This window comes from Photinus pyralis, unplaced genomic scaffold, assembly GCF_008802855.1.
Source record: "Photinus pyralis isolate 1611_PpyrPB1 unplaced genomic scaffold, Ppyr1.3 Ppyr1.4_LG9, whole genome shotgun sequence".
Classification (NCBI taxonomy): Eukaryota; Metazoa; Arthropoda; class Insecta; order Coleoptera; family Lampyridae; genus Photinus; species Photinus pyralis.
In genome coordinates, this window is record NW_022170878.1 from 1,419,664 (window position 1) to 1,443,151 (window position 23,488).

At 35.6% G+C, this 23,488-nt stretch overlaps 3 protein-coding genes across 3 annotated transcripts in view; 2 read left to right on the forward strand and 1 right to left on the reverse strand.

Annotated features, from left to right (window-relative positions):
• The window catches only part of LOC116180187 (AP2-associated protein kinase 1), a 31,440-nt gene extending 20,101 nt beyond the window's left edge, over nt 1-11,339 (forward strand). Inside the window, exon 10 of the mRNA XM_031500059.1 lies at nt 8,709-11,339. Within this exon, the coding sequence (XP_031355919.1) occupies nt 8,709-10,246 (1,538 nt within the window). The 3' untranslated portion in view covers nt 10,247-11,339. The remainder of the gene's footprint in view (nt 1-8,708) is intronic.
• Nucleotides 11,340-15,757: 4,418 nt separating this feature from the next.
• Nucleotides 15,758-16,337, forward strand: LOC116180838 (mitochondrial import inner membrane translocase subunit Tim13). The gene is made up of 3 exons (XM_031500975.1): nt 15,758-15,952; nt 16,000-16,068; nt 16,114-16,337. The coding sequence occupies exons 1-3, from the start codon at nt 15,851-15,853 to the stop codon at nt 16,213-16,215; spliced, it is 273 nt and encodes a 90-aa protein (XP_031356835.1). The 5' UTR covers nt 15,758-15,850; the 3' UTR covers nt 16,216-16,337.
• LOC116180837 (FGFR1 oncogene partner-like) lies at nt 16,257-17,719 on the reverse strand. Its single transcript, XM_031500974.1, has 3 exons — nt 17,570-17,719; nt 17,323-17,506; nt 16,257-17,269 (listed from the first exon to the last, which is right to left on the reverse strand). The coding sequence occupies exons 2-3, from the start codon at nt 17,401-17,403 to the stop codon at nt 16,418-16,420; spliced, it is 933 nt and encodes a 310-aa protein (XP_031356834.1). The 5' UTR covers nt 17,404-17,506; nt 17,570-17,719; the 3' UTR covers nt 16,257-16,417.
• Nucleotides 17,720-23,488: the final 5,769 nt, after the last annotated feature.

Here is a 23,488-nt window from a genome sequence, read left to right on the forward strand (position 1 = left end):
GCTTGTGATATGATGTGTAATGTAAGGAACGGTGTAACGCTCAATTGATTTGTACTGATTCGTTTGTGATTCTCTTCGCGGTATGGTTATTAAGATGTTAGTAACCATGCCGGGAATACCATGGCAGATTAATACTCACTTGTTGCTCATCATCACAATAAATAATAATTGGCTATAGGTATTGTTAAATAATTAATTAATAAGCGCTTGGTTATTAACTTCTCAATCTGGAACAGCATTCTTAGAACACGCTTCTCTTTTTCATGATTATATTGATGTATGAAAAATGTAGCTTTCTGTTTTACTAATCAGATTTTGCATGACTTAATTTGGTGCTGGAATTATATTGTTTAATACAAGTGTACGGTAAACTCTCGATTATTATCGTTACTCTCGTTTGCAGTCGCCCTCTACTGGTCAATTTGGTTTTTAAATAACATTTAATGCGGAAATGAAGAGAAAAGAATCTAATAAAAACCATGGTCGTGGTGTTGCCTTTTGTACAAGGTGTGGATTACGGATTTTTAAATAGGTTAAGAACAAAGGGGTAAATAATCTTTCTTGAATTTTTTTTAATCATTTGCATATTGATCAAGAAAAATCGAAAATCGAAATTTTTTGAAAATAAGAATTTTGGTTCTTCGTCCAGTCATTAAATAAATTTAATTTAGACATAATTTAAATTTGAAAAATAAATTAATCTAAATAAAAAATCAACTAAGTAGAATTTTTGATTTTTTAAATTTTTATAAATTTAGAAATAGATTCATTACAACAAACTTCGACCTTTTTTAAATATATCAAACATTTTGAGTCAATCACGTTAAACATAATTCAAATTCTTGAAAAATTATGATTTATTTTCATACAATAATCAAGACACAATAGATTATTTTTAAAATTTTTAATTTTGACAGCGGTTTTTTTACGGGAAATTACGCACTTTGTAAACTAGGCGTGGGCCAAATCTGCAAAAACATATATAAAAAGTAAATACAATCTTTTTTTTTAAATTTTTGAAAATAGCTTGCAGAGTTTACCTCTGTTGTAGTTCAGGGGTCAAAGAAATTAAGTTATTAAAAAAAATCTTATAATTTTTTATTTTTGAGAATAATAAAAAAACCGTTTTTTTTATCGCGCAGTTAGTAATGTGGTCCTAAAGCTCCAGAGATTTTTTTAATTTTTAATTTCAAAAGAGACAATAATTTGCATACTGCTGTTTTTTTATAAAAAATTTGGAATTTTTTGCCCAAGTGTGGAACGAAATGTGCAGAATTTTTTAAATCATAATCATGAAATTCTTACATATTTATATAATTTTTACAATAAAAATACACATTTTTTTTGTTTTTTGATTTTGGAATAGATTCATGTCTACTAAAATTTAAAGTTTGTTTTTAGCGAATTTTCTGCAGAGATGCAGCAAACCATCCATGACACATGAAAAAATTTCGTATTAAAAATCCAAAAAATGTATGCACTCATTTTCGTGGTGCCGTGATCTATTAAAAACAAACAATATTAAAAAGAGGAATTTCACAACAGGTAATTTAAAAAAATATTTTTGAAAATAGACTCGTGTGAACCATACTAAATTGTTTTTTTTTTGCTTTGGAAACGGGAAAGTGCCTTTTTTGGTGTAAAAATTCATTAAAAAATTCTTTAGTAGCTATGTTGGATGAATTCTTAAAGGACCTCTAAAAAGCACTATGCGGGTCACTCTGTAATTGGGCGCAAGCCTGTTGAGGGTCCAGAACAAGAGAGGGATAATAAATAAGTAAATAAATAAATAAAAATCAAATAAGAATGTTGTTTGAAGATAAGTGTAATATAACATCAAACAAAAATTCCTATTAAAAAGGTAAAAAAAGTTAGATTGCCATTGGATTTTTTAAATTTCTTTTGAACTTGTTTAATGTTGAAATGTTAAAAAATTAATTCCCAGAGATTTTTGTACGAGGAATTTTTTAGCCGAATTTTAGGTTTAGTGATTTTTAAAAATTAAAAATTATTTTTGGAAAAAAATACAAATTTACTTGTTCGTATTTCTTGTAGTTTTTCTTTTGTCCGGGCATCAAATAAATTTAAGAAATGAAAAAAATTACTAAAACAAAACAACATTTCAAAAAATCAAAAAAGCTAATTTGGATCATTTTTAAATGATTTTGATTTTCGAAAATATATTTGTGCAAACCAATTCGGACGTTGAAGTAACGCAAGCAGCGTTTTTTGGGTCTTGTCTTATTGAACATAGAATCACAATCAGAATCACAAAAAAAGACCTCTACACAACAAATTTTTGCCAGTTTTTTTTTATTTAAAAAAATGGTTTTGGATTGACATCAACTATTTTTCTATATATCGACTTTTTTTAACAAAAAAATCTCGTAAAAGGGAAACAAAAACTTTTCCAATTTTTGAAAATGGTGTTTTTTACTAGGTTATATTTTATTGTGGTTCAGAGATTACGTTATTTTACAATTTTTTCATTTTTGAAAATAGATTATGTAAGTTTTTTTATCACACATAATCCTTAGGTAATGAAAGTTTTTTTAAAAGTTGTAATTTTTTTCCGAAGGTTTTTTTTTAAAACAATGATTTGCATACTTTTTTACGAATAGATGCATGTCAGCCAATTAAAAAAATGTTCGTTGTGAATTTTTAGACCAGCAAACCATACATGAAACAAAAAAATTGCGTTATGAATCTGAAAAATGTTTTTTATCTGCCCATTTTGTTGTACTGTTTGTAATTCAAAAAAACAAAATATGAATAAAATTTTTTTTCTAAAAAATGTTCGAATTACTTTTACCAGTTCAAAAAATGTGTACTTTTTTGGTGTTCTAAGCATCACACGCAAAATTTCAATTTTTCATTTTATCTTTTTTAAATCATTTGCATATTGATCAAGACAAATCGAAAATCGAAATTTTTTGAAAATAAGAATTTTTGTTCTTTGTCCAGTCATTAAATAAATTAAGTTTAAATTTCAAAAATAAATTAATCTAAATAAATTTTATTGAAAAATCAACTAAGTAGAATTTTTGATTTTTAAAATTTTTTTGAATTCAGAAATAGATTCATTACAATAAATTTCGACCTTTTTTAAATGTATCAAACATTTTGAGTCAGACTTTTTGCTTCCAGGTCAATTAAGCAAAGATCAAAATTTAAAATTTTTTTGTCAACAAAAATGCACGTTCGCATTTTTTGTTTTTGGAATAGATGCATGTCAACCAATTAAAAACCATCCATGAAACAAAAAAATTGCGTTAAGAATCTGAAAAATGTTTTTATCTGCTCATTTTGTGGTGCTCTTTGTAATTCAAAAAAACAAATTATGAATAAAAAAAATTTTTTCTAAAAAAATATTCGAATTACTTTTACCAGTTCAAAAAATGTGTACTTTTTTGAAAAGTGTTCTAAGCATCACACGTAATATTTAAATTTTTCATTTTATCTAGGTATGGTAGTGTCTTTTTTGAATATTAAAAATCCAAGATATAATGTAAATAGATGTTTTCCATGGTTGAATTAAGAATTAAAAAATCAAGAAATATTAATTTCCATTCGCACCAATTTTTCAAAAACTTCAAAAAATCATTTGCTAAGTGCGCTTTGAATAAAAACTATACATAAATTATATGGCGAACTGCAACTTTTACCGTATCATTTAAATCAAAATCGAATATAATCGAGAGTTGACCGCATTGGCGCATGAAGAATTGGCAATCGGTTTAAGCCGAAGGAATCCCATGCGATTCCTCTGCTTAAGCTTGCAATATGGGCAGATCGCTGACTAACACGATCAGGGTGGTATAATGTACATTGCGATACTAAACATGAATTGTGCATTGCATAAATATTCTATGTATAGTCTCACGTTGGAAAAAAGCATGTAAATTATTTAAATAAAAAGAGTAAGTAATTAAGTTATTATTATGAGTATATAATCGTAACTGTTGTAATCCTTCCTCTTGTATTAATATGTAAATTCTATGGAGCAATAAAGTTGCTTAATGTTTATTGCTGATATTTTTCCGAATCCATCCTTAACGAAAACATTTCTAGAATGGCTGTTCCAGAACGGTGGTGGTGGGGACTAAATTTCATTTTTCAATTATTATTAATATGTGCACCACATTCATGCTTACACCGTACCGCTAGCACTTACTTTTAAGTTTTCAAAAAACCCACTTGCTGTGCATTTGGTAACAGCCCTTTTAGATCCGATATCTTGGGATTTTTAGGTACCGGTCAGGCAGTTTGGTAATATCTGCCTCGCCGCGTGCGCATTTGACGTATTCAAATATTCCACTTATTGTGTGTAAGTAAATTTAATCGACTCAATGTTTGTCGGTGGTTTGAACCTATTGTCAATCAAACAAAACTGTTCTTTGAGGGTAGACACACCATCATCAATTGTAAAATTATTACGTCGGTCCGGTTAAATTTTCTTTATGAATGGGATTTGGACACCTCGACTTGCTCTTGTTGAATTTCTTCGCCTCTCCGTTGGAAGAAAAGTAAGAGGTTAGTAAATTGGACTGATTCATATCAAAATTGAACGAAAAACTACTACGGAATATTGTAAACTATGCAACAGACTACAAAGCGGCGAACTCCTACGCAAATATGTAAAGAACAATAATTCCGTCCCCTGAAATCTTTACAAGCGAGTTACACGTAATTAAATGTCTATTAATGAACGGAGTTGTAACTAACTGCAGGAAAGTCGACCACCGAATAATATGAATTAGAGTACCTTGTGTTGTTCCTTTCTGCAGTCTCTGCGCATTATCTGCAAATATAAACCCGCCTACAGCGCTTCGATGGAACACAGACACACACATAAAAAAAAGAGAAACCACTCCAAAGATATACGGTGGCAGCCAAAATAATACTTTTTACAATAGAGAAGTAATGTATCAAAGAAAAATAATTTGCATGAATCCAATATGTCGGCAGAATCTTCACTGTGCGAGAAATACCACTCATCGGCAAGGTAAACTTAAAGTAGGGATAGAATTAGAAGTACTATCGACACGACCTGGGCCGGCGAAACAAAGAACTATTGTAATAAGAACGCTTCAAGCAACTCGGATCGCCTTGTAGTGTGGTCACTATTCAGCGTTTAGAATAGAATTAAATAACACTAATAACATTTTTATATTTGATTAAATGACATATTCAAATTATCACCATGTAAACTAAAAAACAACTGTTCCAGATCCACCCATGGATCGCCACAGCCTCTAAAAAGAATAGCTTTAAACTACAGGAAATACATAGATGGCGTAAGAATTTAAATAAAACGTAATAATAGACAGGACCGTAATCCAGGACCACTCGCCCTAAAATAAAAAAACCAACATTTTTTAATACATTAGCGGGCTCCCGTTACACGTATGAGATATGTTTTGTAGTCTTGTGGTGTTTGCGTTAGTCGATTTGTTATATTCCAATTTGCAGTCAAGTGGGAAACCCTCCACCTCCATTTCACGGAGTGGACATTTTGACTGGAACACTCAATACATCTTCAAAACAACACCAATCTGCGTACTTTAAATTGCATATTTTATATTTATATTTTATTTGGCATATTTTTTTAAATAGCAACTACTACTACGTTTTGGGTGTAGCAATTTATTATATGGCATAATCAAATTTAAGGGAAAAATTAATTAAAGGAAAGAGCACTTACTAATACTAGAGCCCCCTTTAAAGATTCTAGGATCACTTATCCAACATACCGAAGGTTATTCAGAGACTTCTCTGAGTTTCTCTTTCGATGGTTTTCATGCAAGGAAGAAATTAGGTGAACTATACATCTGAATTGTATGAGTGAATTTGAAACGATGCAAGAAGTAAGTGCCTTATCGTCCTGGATGTTTCCGGATGTAATCATCTCGTCGTCGCAGGTTTCTTCTGCACGGCGCCTGTAGATTTGTTTCTTGGTTTGATGTACCGAAACTGCTCGCCTCCTTCCAGAAGTGGAAGTCACGTAGCGGGTTTAGAGATAGGATCCCGAAGAATCATCCCAACACCCGGATTTTTCGCCCAAATAAACCAAGACCGTTTTCGTAAATAAGCGCGAGCGTTAAGTAAAACAACACGCAGCAGTTTTTCAAACAATACGCTGCTCATTTGGATGTCCATTAATAATTGGAAAGTTTTCGATTTATGGTGAAACTCAGTTGCACTTATATCAACACTTCGTCCAATTTACGCAGTAGAATGTTTTGTCATGCCATTAGTTCACTATACGCCTCTCCTATAATATTTCCTGTAATTACGTTCGGGTACCAATGTACAGTCGTGGTCAGAAGTAATGTCCTTCCTCAGATACCTCAACTGTAGAAAAAGTATTAATATGTCAGTTCCTCCGTGATCGAGTTCAATTTCATTTCAATCTCAGGGACCTTCCTCATTTTGAAAAGAAACTCAAAACTCAGAGGAGACCAGATTATGCTACACTTGAGATAATCGCGGGACATTACTACAGACCAAAACCGTACAACATTAGAAATTGCATTGATTTTGGCATTAGGGGTTGTGGCTTGTGGAGCTGGTAACTAATCATAAACCACTTTTTTGTTCACCACATTTCCCCCTTTAGACACTTCCAATACGTTTTCATAGTTTTGGACCGAGTTTTCTACAACACTTGGGCTCGCTGGTTTGAGCATTATTTTTAGCGCATTTTTTAAGAATTAAAAACAAGTACAAATTGTGCACAACCCTTGTGCAGGTAAAGCGCATTTTTTTAAACGCCCCTACCAAATTTCTTCCATAAATAAGAAAGTTGGCACTGCACATCCTACACAAAAACAAATTTGGAAAATGGCTCTACATTAATTGCTGTTATTCCAAGTGGCTATGTATCAAATTTCATTTAAAAGCCTCCATAAATAAGAAAGTTAGCACTGCGCATGCGCAAAACCAAATTTGGAAAATGGCGCTACATTTGCTATTATTCCAAGTGGCTATGTATCAAATTTCATTTAAATGCCTCCATAAATAAGAAAGTTGGCATTGCGCATGCGCAAAACCAAATTTAGTAAATGGCGCTACATTTGCTTTTATTCCAAGCATGCGCAAAGTCAAATTTTGAAACTGGCGTTAAATTTGGTTCTATTCCAACTGGCTATGTAGGTATCAAATGTTATTTAAATGCCTCCATAAATAAGAAAGTTGACACTGCCCATGCGCAAAACCAAATTTAGAAAATGGCGCTACATTTGCTTTTATTCCAAGTGGCTATGTATCAAATTTCATTTAAATCCCTACATAAAGAAGATAGTTGGCACTGCGCATGCGCAAAACGAAATTTTGAAACTGGCGTTAAATTTGGTGTTATTTACTTGTAGATACTTTCTTTTGACAATTCACTCTTAAGATATAAGGAAATATAACCAATCACGACAAGGGATCGAGGAGGAAGACTATGGTTAGTATAAATTAATTCCTTTCGTTGAGCCCTTCATTAGAATACGATGCAAGATAAAACTAGTTCCACCCCCCCCCTCCCCTTCTCCCTCTACTCACTGATCTCGAAAAAGAGGCGCACGGGAGAGTTATAGTTTGTACAAACCAATTTATTTCGATGAGACTTCATTAGAATGCCATGAAGGGCAGAACATGTGCCCCCCCCCCTCCCATTTTCTAAAGCTTAACTTTGCACTAAAGGCATGCGTATGCAAAATCTGAGACCAATTGGTTATCGTATGTAAATCGAAATAAATTGGTTTGTGCAAACTACAACTTTTCCGTGCGACTCTTTTTCGAGATAAGCGAGCAACGGGGCCTGAGAGGGGAGGGGGGTTAAAATAAATGTTATCTCTCATTGTATTCTAATTAAAGGTCTCAACGAAAGGAACCGTTTTATACCAACTACTGCTCTTCTTTCGGTCCTATTATCAAAGTACGGGGTGGTGGGGAGGGGGGAGGGAGTGGAACTAGTTTTATCCTTCATGGTACTCTAATGAAAGGTCTCAACGAAAGGAATTAGTTTCTACCAACCATAGCCCTCCTCCTCGACCTCTTATCGTGATCGGATACATTACCTACAGAACGGATTGTCGGAAGAGGGTACTCACAAAGGGCGATTGAGACGTCTGCAAGAAATATATCCATTGGTGATGTCAAAACAAAAGCTATTTCGCTTTATATGCACAAGAGTTGTGCACAATTTATACTTGTTTGAGTCTTTGGTGCAACCTCATCCTCCACGACGAGTAAAATGTCACCTTTTTCTCTCACATCGGCCTCTAAACCCGTGCCTGACGCCGTAAGCCACAACTTGAGTGTTTTTCCCGAGCTACAAAGGTGGGAGGAGGCGTCGTCCCAAGGTGTTCCACAAGATGGCCGACGGTAAACTTCTGGAAGCCAAAATGGCGTCGATCGCCGCTTATGTGCTTTAAACGTTCTGGTAGGTTCATAAACGAGTTGTAATTCTTAGAGCGGATTTGCAGAGCTCGAAACTGATTAAAAAGAGTGGGTGGGTAACAGCGCTGTTCTCCTGATAAGAGCCGTTACAGTGTGTAGTACAAGACCACACGCACTATATTGACAAATTTTCCTTAGTTCCCATTAAGGCTGTAACTTTTTGGCTGTGAAAGAAAGGTAGAATATTCGAATACGTCAAATATAATTCGCTCAGTCTCAAACGATCGAGGTTTTCCCTCATTAGCGTCACTTCTTTGCAGCCTCAACATCGACATTAAAGCACGCAATTATTCGATCGACGATTCAAGAAATCCAGCCCACGATCAGCTTCGAATCCTCACCGGATCACGCGAACCTAGTCTTCTCGGAGGGCGAGGCGCCCCTAATCAACAGTACGGAACCCGAGGGCGACGAATTGGCAACGTCGCCTCCGTACGTGAAAGCGCCGTTGGAGGACAGATCGAAATACGAGAAGCTGACGCAGAACGTTTACGATATCAGTTCGGGGGACAGCTCGAACGAGGAGAACGTAAAGCTCGACAAGGGCGCGCGCAAGAAGCGGAAGATCAAAAATTTGCCCGAGAAATTGCCGATCGTTCCGATTATGAAAAGTTTGATATCCGAACGGTCGGGCAAGAGCGGCGAGAAGCAGGTGCGGATAAAGACGAATGTCAAAGACGTCGACTCGGACGACTCTATCGGTTCGGCGAGCGATTTGCGTGTCGACGAGGACCGAGTCGCGAGTAAGGCGGACGCGTTAAGCGAGACGATCAGTGAGAGTATTCGCACGTGTGGGTCCTCCGCGTACCATGCCGAGTGCGAAAGTATGGCGACACACGAAGACGATGCGGTCAGTCGCATGATACGATTGCAGAAGAAGCAGAAGAATTTGTTAAATGAGAACGGCGAGGATGCGCTGTTCGTTGGCCATCAGTACGGCGAGAAGCCTTTGCTTTTCGATGACGAGCTGGACTCGGACTGCGAACCGAAAACTGACAGGCAATGGAGGATAGAAAAACCGAAACCGGACTTGTGGATTGAACCAAAGAGTAGCTTGGAGGAGGCGGATGACGTTTTCGCGTTGGCGCCTTTCCAGAAATTTCACAGGGAAGACACCGCAGACTGCGTAGAAAACCCCAATTATTGTCCCGTTGTTTCCTCCACACCGACCGATGCCTATAATAACCTAAACCCTTTCTTGGGCACCTTTACGCCATCTTTGGTAGTAAACCAAAGCGAATCCGCTTACGGAATCGTCACCGTAAACTCCAACGTGATCAACATCGAGGTCCCCTCCAGCACCTGCAACTACTTTCAACCCCGAGCGCAGCAGTTCCCGGTCAACTTCTCGGATGGTACGACATCACCGGCAGATGCAGAAAAGTATTTCACCGAACTGGAAGGTCCTCGCACTCAGGAACCCGAACCGGCCTATTTCAATAACGAAAACGAAGACCCGATCGTTGAAGTCCAGAAATCGAAGAAGGATAAGAAGAAAGACGGCAAGTCCAAATATTATTTAATACAAGAGCGAACTTCGGACGAGGGTACTGAGGTGTTAAGGCAGGCAAAAGGCGCCAAAGTCACCAACAGCTACAGGAAGGTCGGCAGTAAAACGAAGAAGATCGGGAGCAAAATCAAAATTCAAGCGGGGTTTAGCAATATGAGCTTCGAGGATTTCCCATCCGACGAGGGGGAGAAAAAGACGTCAGTAATGCCGTTCGAGGTTTTGAGGGAGCCCGAGCAGGAAGACAAGAAGTATGGCAGTTTGAAGAAGATCAGTAATCCGTTCTCTTGAGGTACGTCTACTATTTTTAGGTCCGTTTATAAAAGTATTAAGGAGTCCGATTAAGTGAGGTTATGGTACAAAGAGGAGGAGGGCGGCCCTCTACGTTAACAGTATTTTTTTGGCAGCGCCTGTATTTTCTTAGTGTTTAATGCGAACAATGCTAATCGGCCACATTGAGGCTCGCCGCGCAAAAAGTATGTGGACACAGGTTTAATATCGAATAAAGGCATGTTTAATTTTACGTTATTTCATAAGAAAAATTTTTTCGGGGTGCTCAAGCTAATTTTGTGACTTCCAAAGTGAAGGGTTACACGGCCATTTTATTTGCGCGATTGCCTTCCCTGTAAAACAATCGGATTAATTAAAGTTGCTGCTAGTTTCAATTGAATGGCGTTTTTACCATTACGTTTCGACTGATTCGCGGATGCAGACAGACATCTGATTAGTTACAAACAAATGAATCAATAAAAATTCAAGTTGGCGGAAGGGGTCATTTTAATAAGGCTATAGGGTAAGCTGCAGCGCGAAAAAAAATTAAACGTGCTTTTGTTTTATAGTCCATTGGACAGTTATTTTTTTATCAGGCTCAGCTCTACATATTTTTGCGCCGACATCAGGAAGTTATTCCATTATGTAATTAGATGGGGAATAGTATGCAATAATTATTCGATTAGTTAGGTGTACGAAAACGATGCCTTGCCAAATAGATTCGAGCGTTAGTTGTAAATACACGCGCATCGATTATTCTTGTGTCACGTGACTAATCACATTTAGATTTTAAGTTTTGCACTGAATTTGACCATTCCTAAAGTTGCCACTTCTCTGAATCGGAAAGTCGCTTTAATCACAAACATGCGTCCGTGGATTTCTGTATGCGTACAGAGTTACTATTTACTAGCTTAACTGCGTGTGATTAAAGCGAAAGTCTCTTAATTTTAAGCTAGTCACTTTAATGTAGTGGTTTTTGGCTGAAACATACATTCTTTTACCATACGTAAGGTTTAGTTTTTAAGATTTTTGTAACCATTGAAGAATTTTGTACATTTTGTTAAATTTGTGCGTCGTAAGGGCGGATAAAAGTTATTTATTTCTGTATTTTAAACGGTGTTGCTTGTTATATTGAAACTTATAATGAAATCCTGATAGTAGTACTGCTATAGCATCATTTCGCTGTACTTTGAAGTAAAAAAATTTTCCACTGCGCATCTCGTTCAAAATCTCAGTTGTGCTTGCGCGAAACAGTATTCTCTATACAGGGTAAGTCCAATTTGTGTTTTGAGGATATCAAAATAGAATAAAATATATGATTTATTTTGAACTTGTTGGTTTTAATACACCTATTAGTTTGAATAAAAAAAAATTTTGGAAAAATAATTTAGATCTATTTGGATACTTGTACAGGGTGTCCAATTTTAATATACTACTTTTTCAGATTCAAATATACAAGACGTTCTATTAAAAAAATGAGGTTAAATCTGAACTTTTTTACCTATATACCTATATACCTTCTCTATACAGGGTAAGTCCAATTTGTGTTTTGAGGATATCAAAATAGAATAAAATATATGATTTATTTTGAACTTGTTGGTTTTAATACACCTATTAGTTTGAATAAAAAAAAATTTTGGAAAAATAATTTAGATCTATTTGGATACTTGTACAGGGTGTCCAATTTTAATATACTACTTTTTCAGATTCAAATATACAAGACGTTCTATTAAAAAAATGAGGTTAAATCTGAACTTTTTTACCTCATCCCGTATATATTCCTAAGTTTGACTAAAAACATACATGACGCCATTTGATTGCACTAATAATTACAGAGACGGTACCCTAGAAAAATATCGAAAATCGGACACCCTGTACGCCAAGGGAAAGTAGAAATTTTATGAAAATTGGAGATTCAAGTTTAAATTGAAACCGTTAAAATTTCGAATTTTTCAAAAATGTTCACATTTTGGTTTTGCTCAAAACCTAAAATTTATTTTTTGAAATTTTGTAAATCCAAATCAAAATGATGAAAATTCGCGATCAACACCGATTTATAAAAATCGACATTCCTGTTTTATCAATTTGCCAATGCAAAAATTTTTTGTTTAAAATTTTCGGTTTTTTTAACGAAAAGTTGTGAACATTTTGACATTTATGACAAGTTGCATCAAAATCAGACTTTCCATAAACTTCAACTTTTTTGAAAATTGTTTTTTTTATACATGTACCACTTCTTTCAACTTCTAAATTGTAACTTAAGCTTTCCGTTAATTGTTTGTATAGGACTTACTTGAATTTAGGCGTTTTTTTGGTAAATTTGCATTTTTTCAGATTTTTTCTGGGAATAAATGCCCTTTTTGATTAGGGTACAATTTTTTTTATTAATATTTTTCGTTCTTAATTCAAATTTTTCAACAAAACTAAGTTTTAGATTTTGTCGTTTTGTTTCATTGGTCAATTTTGATTAATTGGATCAAAATTCTTGACATGAATTTTAGCTTTTGTGATAAGCCGAAATGTGAATTTTGTCGATTTCAAATTTTAGAATTTTTTCTTCTAAAATTTTAGAATTTTTTCTTCTAAAATTTTAGAACACCCAAAGATAACAAAAACCCAAAATCTAAAATTTTCCGTAATTTTTACATTTCAAAAATTTCAAAATCCAAGAATCTTGAATTCCATACAGAATTCTTCCATATCCCCGAATTCCCAAAATCAAATTCCCAAAATGTTGAGGCCCATAAAAATCTTTCAAAATTTAAAATGGCCATACCTACTACTTAACCTCGAATTCCCAGAATCAAATTCCTAAATGTTCAAAAATCCCAAAATGTTAACTTTTAAAGCTCCCTAAATCTCAAACTCCCAAAATGTTCATACCAGAATATCATCATGATTATCAATATCTCAAAACTACAAAATGTAAAATATCTATAATTTCAAATTTACGAACTCCCAAAGTTACACAAATCTCCAAGATCACAAATTGACAAAATTTCAAAATCTTAAATTTCAGAAATTTTAAACTAAGTACACAAATCTCAAAGTTTAAAAAATTTCAAAATCTCAAAATTTTGATTTCTCCCAAAGTTGCAAAACTCTCAAGATCACAAATTCACAAAATTTCATAATCACAAATTTATATAGTCTCAAATTACCAAAGTTTCTAAGTCTAATTTTAAAATCCCGAAATTTCAAAAATCTCAAAACTGAAAAACGCCAAAATTCCGAATTTCTATGGTCTCAACAAAATCAAGTTCCAGAATCTTAACACTTTCAAAATTTTAGAACTCCCAAAATTAAAGGGTCTAGAATCTCAAAATCTTATGCTCTACAAGTTTTTCAAAATTTTAAATTTTCAAGATTTCAAAATTTCAAAAAACTCATTCTGAAAAGTCCAAAATCCCAAAATTTAAAAAATTGTGAATTGCATAAAAAAATTTCCCAAAATTGCAAATATCCATAATCTCAAATTCCTAAATCTCAAACTCCCAAAGTTTCAAAAATTTCAAAATCCCAAAATTTTCAATTCCCAAAATATTTATTTTATTTATTGTTTATTTTTGTCAACAGTTAAAATGTCGGCCTCTAATCCTTAAAATCATAAATTCATAACCTCGAATTCCCAAAATCATACATTTCTAAATGTCCAAAAATGTCTATTACCTGAAATTCCGTAAATCTCACACTCTCAAAGTTTCAAAAATTCCAAATTTCTCAATTCCCAGAATATCATCTCGAATTACCAATATCTCAAATTTACAAACTCTCACAAATCCAAAGATCAAAATTTTATAAAATTTCAGAATCTCAAATGACCAAAGTATTTAAGTTCCAGAATATCTCAAAATTTAAAATCTCAAAATCTAAAAATGTAAAAAATCAAATTTTCCCAAAATCTAAACTGTCCATAGCCTCGAATTCCCAAAATCATAAATTCCCATAATTTTGAGTTCCATAAAAACAAAATTTAAAATATCTATAACCTCGAATTTCTAAAATAATAATTTCCTTAATGGCCAAAAATCCCAAAATCTTAGATTTCAAAAATCGAGAACCAAATTCTCAAATGTCTATAATTTAAAATTCTGCCTATCTCAAACTACCAATGTTTCGAAAAGTTTCTGTCTTAAAATTTTCAATTACTAAACAATTCTCATAATTTAAAAGGGCTATAGTCTTCCAAATTAACAAAATTTCTAATTTCCAGAATATTAAGACTTCCAACATTTTGGAACTTTCAATATTTAAAATGTTTGTATTTTAACTAATATCATACTCCCGAAGTTTCAGAGATCCCAAAATTACAAATCTAACTCAAATTTGCAAAATTTCAAGATCACAGAACCATTAATTTCCAAAAATCCTGTAATTTAAAATTTCAAAATCCCAATATCTCCTTACAGATGCATATCTCCCATCTGGGCGCAATCCCCGAGCGTTGGTTTACTAATTTGGTGATTTTTCTTTTTTTTCTACCTTCAACAGTTTTGGTCAGATTGTTTTCAAATTGGTGTCGTCGGAAAGATGCGGGTGAACGGGACATTGGAGGTGCGTACCCACAAAGGGAATATAGTAGCCCCTGATAAGATTTTACTGATGGTGTTAACAAAACTGGCCAATAGAAATACTGATCTGCCACACAAAAATGCGCTTCGATCTGACATGAGGACTTTGATAATTGATCCCTTTACTAAACTTTTTCACTCAAATGACTTTTACCTTAGCAACACAAATATTATCCGACTGCTAACAGTTTTCTTTATCGCAATCGTACTTTTCCACGGGATATTAGAGTATCTTTCGTATGACGGCGATACTTCGTTAATGTTCATTGGTTTACCAACTCTATGGTAGTCCACAGCGAAAGCTGACTCAAAAGAATTTTACCGCGGGAGTCAATGAGTGTAAACAATAAAGGTAAGTCCAAGGTCGCGGTTTTATTAACGAGTTCCTAAGCGAGTTAATGAATTTATACTTTTTGTCCGCCCGTCTCTGTAGATGATACTCGCGAACGGTTTCGATTTCTGTTTTCAGTATTATCATCACCCAAGGAAGAACTGATTAAATTTTCAGTAATCCAGGAGCTCGTTGCTATATTCGTTAGCAGTTTATTTTGTCGAAAATTAGCGCAAAATGCCAATGTGAAGAATTTAACGAACGATTGGTCAACTTGTGAAATATCTGCTAATTACATGTTAACCCACAATTTAACTATAAACTTTACATTCGAGAATAATACGTCATAGTTCTCGGAAAGATTACGTCACATTCGCTTTCGTACTTTACCGCCGATGACTAATCTCATGGCGCCTTGATCTCTATGGAAATATGCTGGAATGTTCGCTACAATATAAACTATAATACGTGTCACCCAAACAAAACGTGGGCACTAATTTCTACAAACAGTTCGTCTTTAAAATAAGAATATGTGTGTGGTACGCAAATAGGCTTTACAGATGGAAAAAATAAATTTTACAACCGACACCAGGCTCAACATTTTTGGGGGCCCTGTATAGTTTCGTCTATATATATATAGTAACTTTTTCTGTTTGGGGAAATTTGTCTATGTTTATTCTGAATGTAACCTCAATTTCGAAAAAAGAAATATAAATTTCCAGAATGGATTCTTTGCCTTCCGGATTATCAAATACTCAAAAAGATGAGCTTATGGATCAAGTAAAACAGCAAATCGCCGTGGCGAACGCCCAAGAGCTACTAACGGTAATCCGCCGCTGTTACATAACCTCAATTTAACAGGCCCATTTCAGAAAATGACCGAAAAATGCTTCAAAAAGTGCATAAGTAAACCGGGCACCTCACTTGATAACTCCGAGCAGGTTCGTGAAAGCTATGTCTTCTCTACTTTAATGCATCAGTTTTAGAAATGTATTGCGATGTGTATGGACCGATATATGGACTCGTGGAATCTTGTATCGCGAACATACGGTGTTAGAATACAAAAGGAACGGAACAGAATGTCGTAGTATCCAATTGAATTAGCGTAGTTAGTTAATAAAATCTGTTGGCGTTTTTAACTTATATTGCTCGCAGTTTTATTGTTAAAAAAAACCAGTTAAGTACGTGAATAAATAAACATTAAACAACACTGCACCTAGAAACAAGTCCAGAGCAGCTTTTAAATAAGTACAATGGCTCGGAATGTGAGGTTAATAGAAATAAATACTGTTAATTGAGAGAATTTGAATTCTCAGTCATGTTATCCTCACCACCGCTACGTTGTGATGAGGAAGTGTCAGCTGCTCGCTCCTCGACGTACGTTTTATTTAAATTTGCTTCGCTATCCGACATGAAGTCTTCTTCGTAACCGTCTAAGTCAACATCGAAGGTTTGCTCGATTTCTTTCATGCTCGGGTTAGTCTTAAACTCTTTACTGTAGAGGGACGGAAGTAAAACTGTGTCATTACGGGTTTTGCCCAGCTGTAAAGGAGGAAGGTCGGCTAGTGAGGTTAAACTTTTGTTCTTGAGCTTATCTGCTTTTTGCGACAACTTTTTATCACTGTCACGCTTTGTGTCTTTTAAGATGGGAGGCGAAAAGTCCTCTTGACTATCGGTATTCGAATCCTTCATCGCATTATTGACACAGTTCGACTCACTTAAGTCGAAGGTTTCGTTGAGATGAGGATGAGGATCGGACACAACACTGTCAGGTGATACCGTGACACTTTGAATATTATTGAGATTAATGTCGATTACATTTTTTTTTAATTGAGCAATTTCGATGAGCTGCTGTAAGAGGGGCAGGTTCGAGTCTTTGTTGAGCTGCGAGATTCCCAAGTCCTCGATGATCTGAGACCGGCCGTCGTACTGGTAGCCGTTTCCCGAGTAAGTTTCGGGTTCGAAAACGGAAATGGTGAAGTTGAGATCGAAGTATTCGAGAAATTCGCGAACGATGCAAAACATCGCACGACCCGTTTTCGATTCCAGCTGAGCCTTAATTTTCGTATTTTGTAAGGGTTCCTTATTTTGTACTTCTTCATTTTCGTCAAGGGCAAGAAAGATACTCGCGCGAAGTTGGGCCTATAATGAAATGAATAGGTAAGTGGTTTTCTGGGTGGCGACTAGTAAAATACCCTTATTTTTGGTAGACATCCGTTCAGTTCCAAGGTTTGAGCAACTAAATCTCTTAATTCGACATCTTCCTCGACGGACATCTTTAATACTGTTGATTGAACTTGTTCTGCAGGTATTTCTTGTAAATTTTTGAAATTGTAAACTTAAATAACCTTAAAAATAAATCAGTAGTTCCCAAAGTTTGATATATATAGTCCATTGTATACAGGGTGGCTTTTTATTATGCGCAGCATTAGGATTTTGAAACCCATGTGCCCTTAAGACTGGTTTATAATTGGCCTAACCGTAATCTGTAACTTTAATCTACAATCTTTAATCCGTAAAACTGGCATGCTCGGTTCATAATCAACCTAAAAATTGCGAACGATTCTGGGGGATTTCATTCTCACTATTGGCTCTCCAAAAAATAACCATGTCAAAGTGAAGTTTTGGTTTTTGTATACAATTGTTGAAATTCTACCTATTTATTAATTAAGTTGTTAAATAAAATCGTCGAACATGGATGTATTGGAGGAAGATATAGCAGTAGCCTCTTTCATGTTTATCATGTTAGGGATCGGCTTACAATTTTTATATTAGTAGCAACCAAAAGAAAAGGAGAAAGCGTAGATGGGGCGTTCGACCAATTTTTCAGAGACGGAGAGAGCTTGGTCACTACCATAATTTGTTTCTACAAATGAAGGGAGCAGACAGAGAGCACGTGATCAGGAAGCGTTCCTATTGGCTGTCTGTATTCTTTATTCCCTAATTTATAAAATATCACCATATTTTACGGTTATGGAATAAGTTAAGAGATTATTCCCTAGCATTGTGAACAGATACATTGATTTGTCATGTTTGAATTTTTACGGTTACGGTTATAGAATACGGTTAGGCCAATTATAAACCAGCCTTTACTTCCCTTAAACGTGAATTTGGAATGTTTTGAGAGGTTTCACCCTGCATATACAACTTACGACGATACATACATTTTTGAGAGTTGGCAACCGTGCAATTTCTAGGTGGGAAAAAGCATAATGCCTCTTCTCATGCCTATGCGTGACGTCTTAACTTGGCTCTACCGTTCAATAAAGTAATGGGGTTTGTGTAGTCCTACCGGTTAATAAAAGTGTATCCCCTTTACGGAAATGATAAGATTTGTTCAATCCATGTCAACTGCGTTAAGTTTCTCACATTAAACTTACAAAGTATCAATTATTGCATGTTATCAATACAAATATTTAAAGTTACAATAAAATATGTAAGTAAAAAAAGTGAAAATTATATTAGCGTTTTCCATTTATCAAATAAGGACGAGACCTCTAGCGGCAATAAAAAAACTTAAAAGGCTGATTAAATTTCTGAAATAAGTATAACTCTCGCCAGGAAAGATTGCCGGTCACAGCACACCTTGTGTCGATCTACGATCTATGTTTTTCTTTAGACGCGAGCGACTTCCGGAATAGGATCGTGATAATTTTGAACGTGTGATGTATGCAAGCCTGGGGAGGTCAAGGTTGGCACGCCTGCAACGGTGGGCTAGGTCGCATGTCGTTGTAAGCACGTTTCATTTTATAAATCATCTCTGTCAATATAAATATCCAAATAAAGAGTACTTATTAGAACGAAAAGTCTTTTTGTTCAACATTGACACGATACCATCCCGGAAGTCGCTCACATCTTTAGAAAAACTTAGATTGTAGACCGGGATCAAGTGTTCTGTGACCGCCAATCTTTCCTGGCGAGAGGTTTATATTAAGTGGTACGTTTAGCTTCTCTGTTGCCTTATATTTATATCCAAATGCATTCCGAGATGCATTCAGTATGATTACTCAACCAAATTAATTGAGTAATTGCAATGGCACTTCTAATTCAAGTATGAAGCGTATGTCATTTTCAAACTTGGCGTGATTCTTGTGACGTCATTCATTCGGATAAAAACGTCAGCTGCGTTTAGTTATAGGCATACCTTGTCTTATTGTACCATGGGAAAAAGCTGCCTGCGCCATCTAGAAAGCAGGAACGGAGGTTACGTTTGGTATGTTGTCTTGAATGGCGGTCGTGAACGCGTCGCTCCATAAATGTTTGTTGCTATTTTGTGTTATTTAATGCAGGTAGTAATTTTTGCATTTCTTTATATCATATTTGTGTTTTGTATATCGCATTTTATATTTTTTGTGTGTTTCAATCTTAGTTTTTGAAATTTACTTGGTTTAACCGCAATGCAGAAACATGTTTAATACAGTTATCCTTTTGTTTATAATTGTTTACGGTTTTGGTGCAATGTTTGCTTAATTTAGGTTTATGTGTTGATTACTTGGTCTTGTCCGACAAGTTATAGTCATATAAATTTTGATCATTTTATTTTAATATGTGGAAATTGCCGATTAGTTTGATGTATGTACTGACTTGTTGTTTGTAACTAACAATTTTCTCCGCGAATGAAGCAGTCACGGGGGTGGTAAAAACTAGTCAAGTTTGAGCTACGACACCTAATTCCGTGATTGTCTTCGACTTTCAACTGTAGGCTCGAAACCTCGAAACCAGGGGCGGGTTAATCTTGCAGGAGCGAGATTACGCTAATCAAGGCTCTTCAGTTTAGAATCTATGTGCGACAAATGAGTGGCGATTGAATAATTTCCACATATCTTCTTTTTAGTTAAATTTGCCTATAAGGCCATGTAATTTTCCATCTTGCTTTTAACAAAAGGACTTTATTGTACCAAAGATGAGTCACGTCCTGTGTATTTCACTCTTTCTTAGAATCTTAGTACCTGCTTACCTGACCCATAATTCCCAAAACTTGTTTTCAACCTATATATTGTACTGATCTTAACCATAGAGTAAAATTTACTCTATGTCTTAACCCACCCCAGGCTCGAAGTGAAGATGACAGATTTCACGGCAAAGTGGCAACGTTACAATCCCAATCTCAAAACAAGGTTCCCGCTCAAATTTCAAACAAAGGAATGGCACGTGATTGGGTCGTCTAAGGTAGGGCCCCCTTACGTTACACGAAGCTGATACAATGACTCGGGACCCAGTCGGGCAGGAACACTCAAATAAAACACTGTAATGTCTGCCAGTTTATTTATTATAAACTTATTCTGAAAACCCCGGAATTTGGATGTGGTACATTAAAAGCAAAGCAAGCAAAACCTAAAGAGCGCGACTTGAGAAAAACCTTGGCCTGGAATAAAACCCAAACTATGCTAATCACAAGCAAATTAAAACACCAACCACCTAAGCAGAACATGTAACACTACCCTAATTAATAAATGAATTCAAGTAGTAGGGTACGTTTGAACAGTATGCGTAGAGTATTGGTCACAACATGTCATGTACTTCCCTTTAATCGCGGCTAGAAGGCAACTCACTTTTTAGTTAGTCATTGGGTGGGGAACCATGGTTATTCGTTAGGTTTGGGCCAGCGTCTTCGCTTGATTGCCCTCCTGTTTCACGGTTATATTGTTAGGAATTGGGCCGGCATATTTGCCTATTAACCTGTAGCTCAGTTAAGATTGTTAGGGGCAACACATTCACGCATTATTGATATAAGTCCCCTTACTAGTTATTCGTATCATTGTATATCGAATGGATTGGTATGAAATTTGTAAAAACATGTCTGATCTATTATTCATGTTCTGACGTAACAATAGGAGTTATGACAATACACAGTGTGCTCGTGGAGCCCTCAATTATGCTTAGTTTCCACATAATGACATTGGTATAAACCCCAGACTTCCGGAACTACTACCTGTGCTTCGTAACACCCCTGACATCGGTCACGTAACGACACAAAACTGAAGATGGTTAAGAGATGGGTCGCCGCCCATGGGTAGGACGGCCTTGGTTACAGCACTTCGTCCCTAAAGTTGGAGATTCGAGGGCCCTCAGATCCTTTTATGCCTTAGCTCTAGAATACCTTTCTATTCTAGCGTCCGAGCTCCCTCTCACGGTAGAAAGATATGAGTTACATACAACAAGGCACACGCATTCGCGAATGTTACGAGTCACCCAAAACTAAATACACCTAGCATTGCATGCCCTACTTCATTTGTGCACCGTGTAACTGAGTTAAATATGGTCTAAACCTGAGATATCGTAGACTTCCACAAGCACATGGATATTAGTTAACACCTCGCATGTTGTAAATTACATATTAGCACAATGTTAGATGGAAAATATCTGATTTAACAAATGGCACAATTCGTATCAGTACATAAGAGTAGACTAGGTACATAAAATACTTTATCCGACACCAAAGTTGTTGAATCCTACGCACAAACACCAAAAACAAAGCTAAACTCTATTAATACAACTTAAAATACAATAAGCCCACCACCAACAAGCTTTAACAAACAACAAGTGATGAACTGACTCCAAGCACTCAAATCCCCAAACATCCTCCGGAAACTACCAAAAAAATATCTAGAAAGAGGTGGAGATGGCGGTGGCTCATGTCCCCAGAATCTCCAACTACTTGACCGGTTGCATCCGACGTTGATATATACAGGGTATTTAAAGGGATATAGACATCTCAATATGTTACCTCTTGAAGTCTACCTGCTACATACTTTTTGTGATGTTATAATTTTATGTTACGCATTCACATCATTATACAAAAAATTAATTAAAAGTTTATTTTTGCAATGTAATTTATTTCGACTTATTTCCGAGCTTTCACAATCTTAATAATTGCTATCATTATTAAACAAACGTTTGAGTGTTTTATTTTACGTTCCTTCCCTACTGTACTTCAGGTCAAAGCGTTGTTTACAACTAACGTAAGGGGTCCTGCGTCCTGCCTTAAGCCGGATTTATAGTTCCGTAGCCGTAAGAACGTAAGAACGGAACCGTAAAATCTTACGTTAACGAAAATTATACGATAGTTAACGTAGTGGTAAGAGATGAGCTTGCGCATTAGTGCGAAACGAGATCTGCAATTGTATGTCATCTGTCAGTAAGAGTAACGTGCATTTCAAAACAATAAAAACCAACAAAGTGTCAATAATTATTGTAAATAAACGAAACGAACGTCAGGATAAACTCAACTGTTTGAATTATCCGAGTACTACCGAAGACAAGCGCGTTAGCACGATTTACCGTAAGAAATAAGATTTGGGCATTTCCTACGTACCGTAACCGTTCTATTTAACGCAACGTTAACGCGAACTATAAATGTTCACGCGCAACAAGTAGGGTTTAATTCCAAACGTTACGGTACGGGGTTGCCGGTACGGAACTATAAATTCAGCTTTAGATGTTTGATCGCGTGCCACTGTCCAAATTTAAGCGGAATCTTGTTTAGTTTTGGAATAGTCATTCGGGTGGACATTTTTAAACGTTGCCGGGTTGACTGTATTTCCGTGTTCTTGTAGTGTGAAGTTAGCGTAGAACCTGGGGGTTAAGTACACCACAAGTTTGCTCACGATTTTGTCAATCATGATCATAAGATCACACTTCGAAAGAACATGATTTGACAATCCAAACGCGTTTGGATCCCCGAAAGAAAGCGCCTCGAGCGAAGAGTTTGTAATTTATAAAGGTCGCCATTTACACGTACGATAGATAGGCTTTCTAGGTGGCGCAGGCAGCTTTCCTCCACCTAGAAATTGCATGGTTGCCAACTATCAAACATGTATGTATCGCTTAGACCATATAGTACATGGACTGCTAATTGTAACTAAAATATGGTCAAGGACATCGCTTGGGTATGTGAGTTTCAGGGTAAACGAGTCTGTCCGAAGTTGTCCGATTAGACACTATTTGAGACTGTCAACCTATAAATTTATAAACGTCAATTAATTAATCGCCTAGATATGCCAAAAAACAAACCTATTGCTATTTGTGGACGCATAGAAGATAATCAAGAGGATTTAAAGCTTCCCGTACTACGCGGTTACTATAAAAGCTACTCTTTACGGGATCAGAATGGTGTTTACACGACTTTAGTTTACCCTGAGATTCACATACCCACGACTACAGTGCCCTCTATCCGTGACCACTCATTTATTGTATTGAAAGCATAGGGCTAATAGCAGTCCATGTACTATATGGTCTAAGATGTATCGTCATACTCATAAGTTGTATATACAGGGTGGAACCTTTCAAACTGCACATTAAAGTTTTATGATTTGTGTACTGATCACGAATTCCTAACCTATAAATGCAGGGATATTTTTG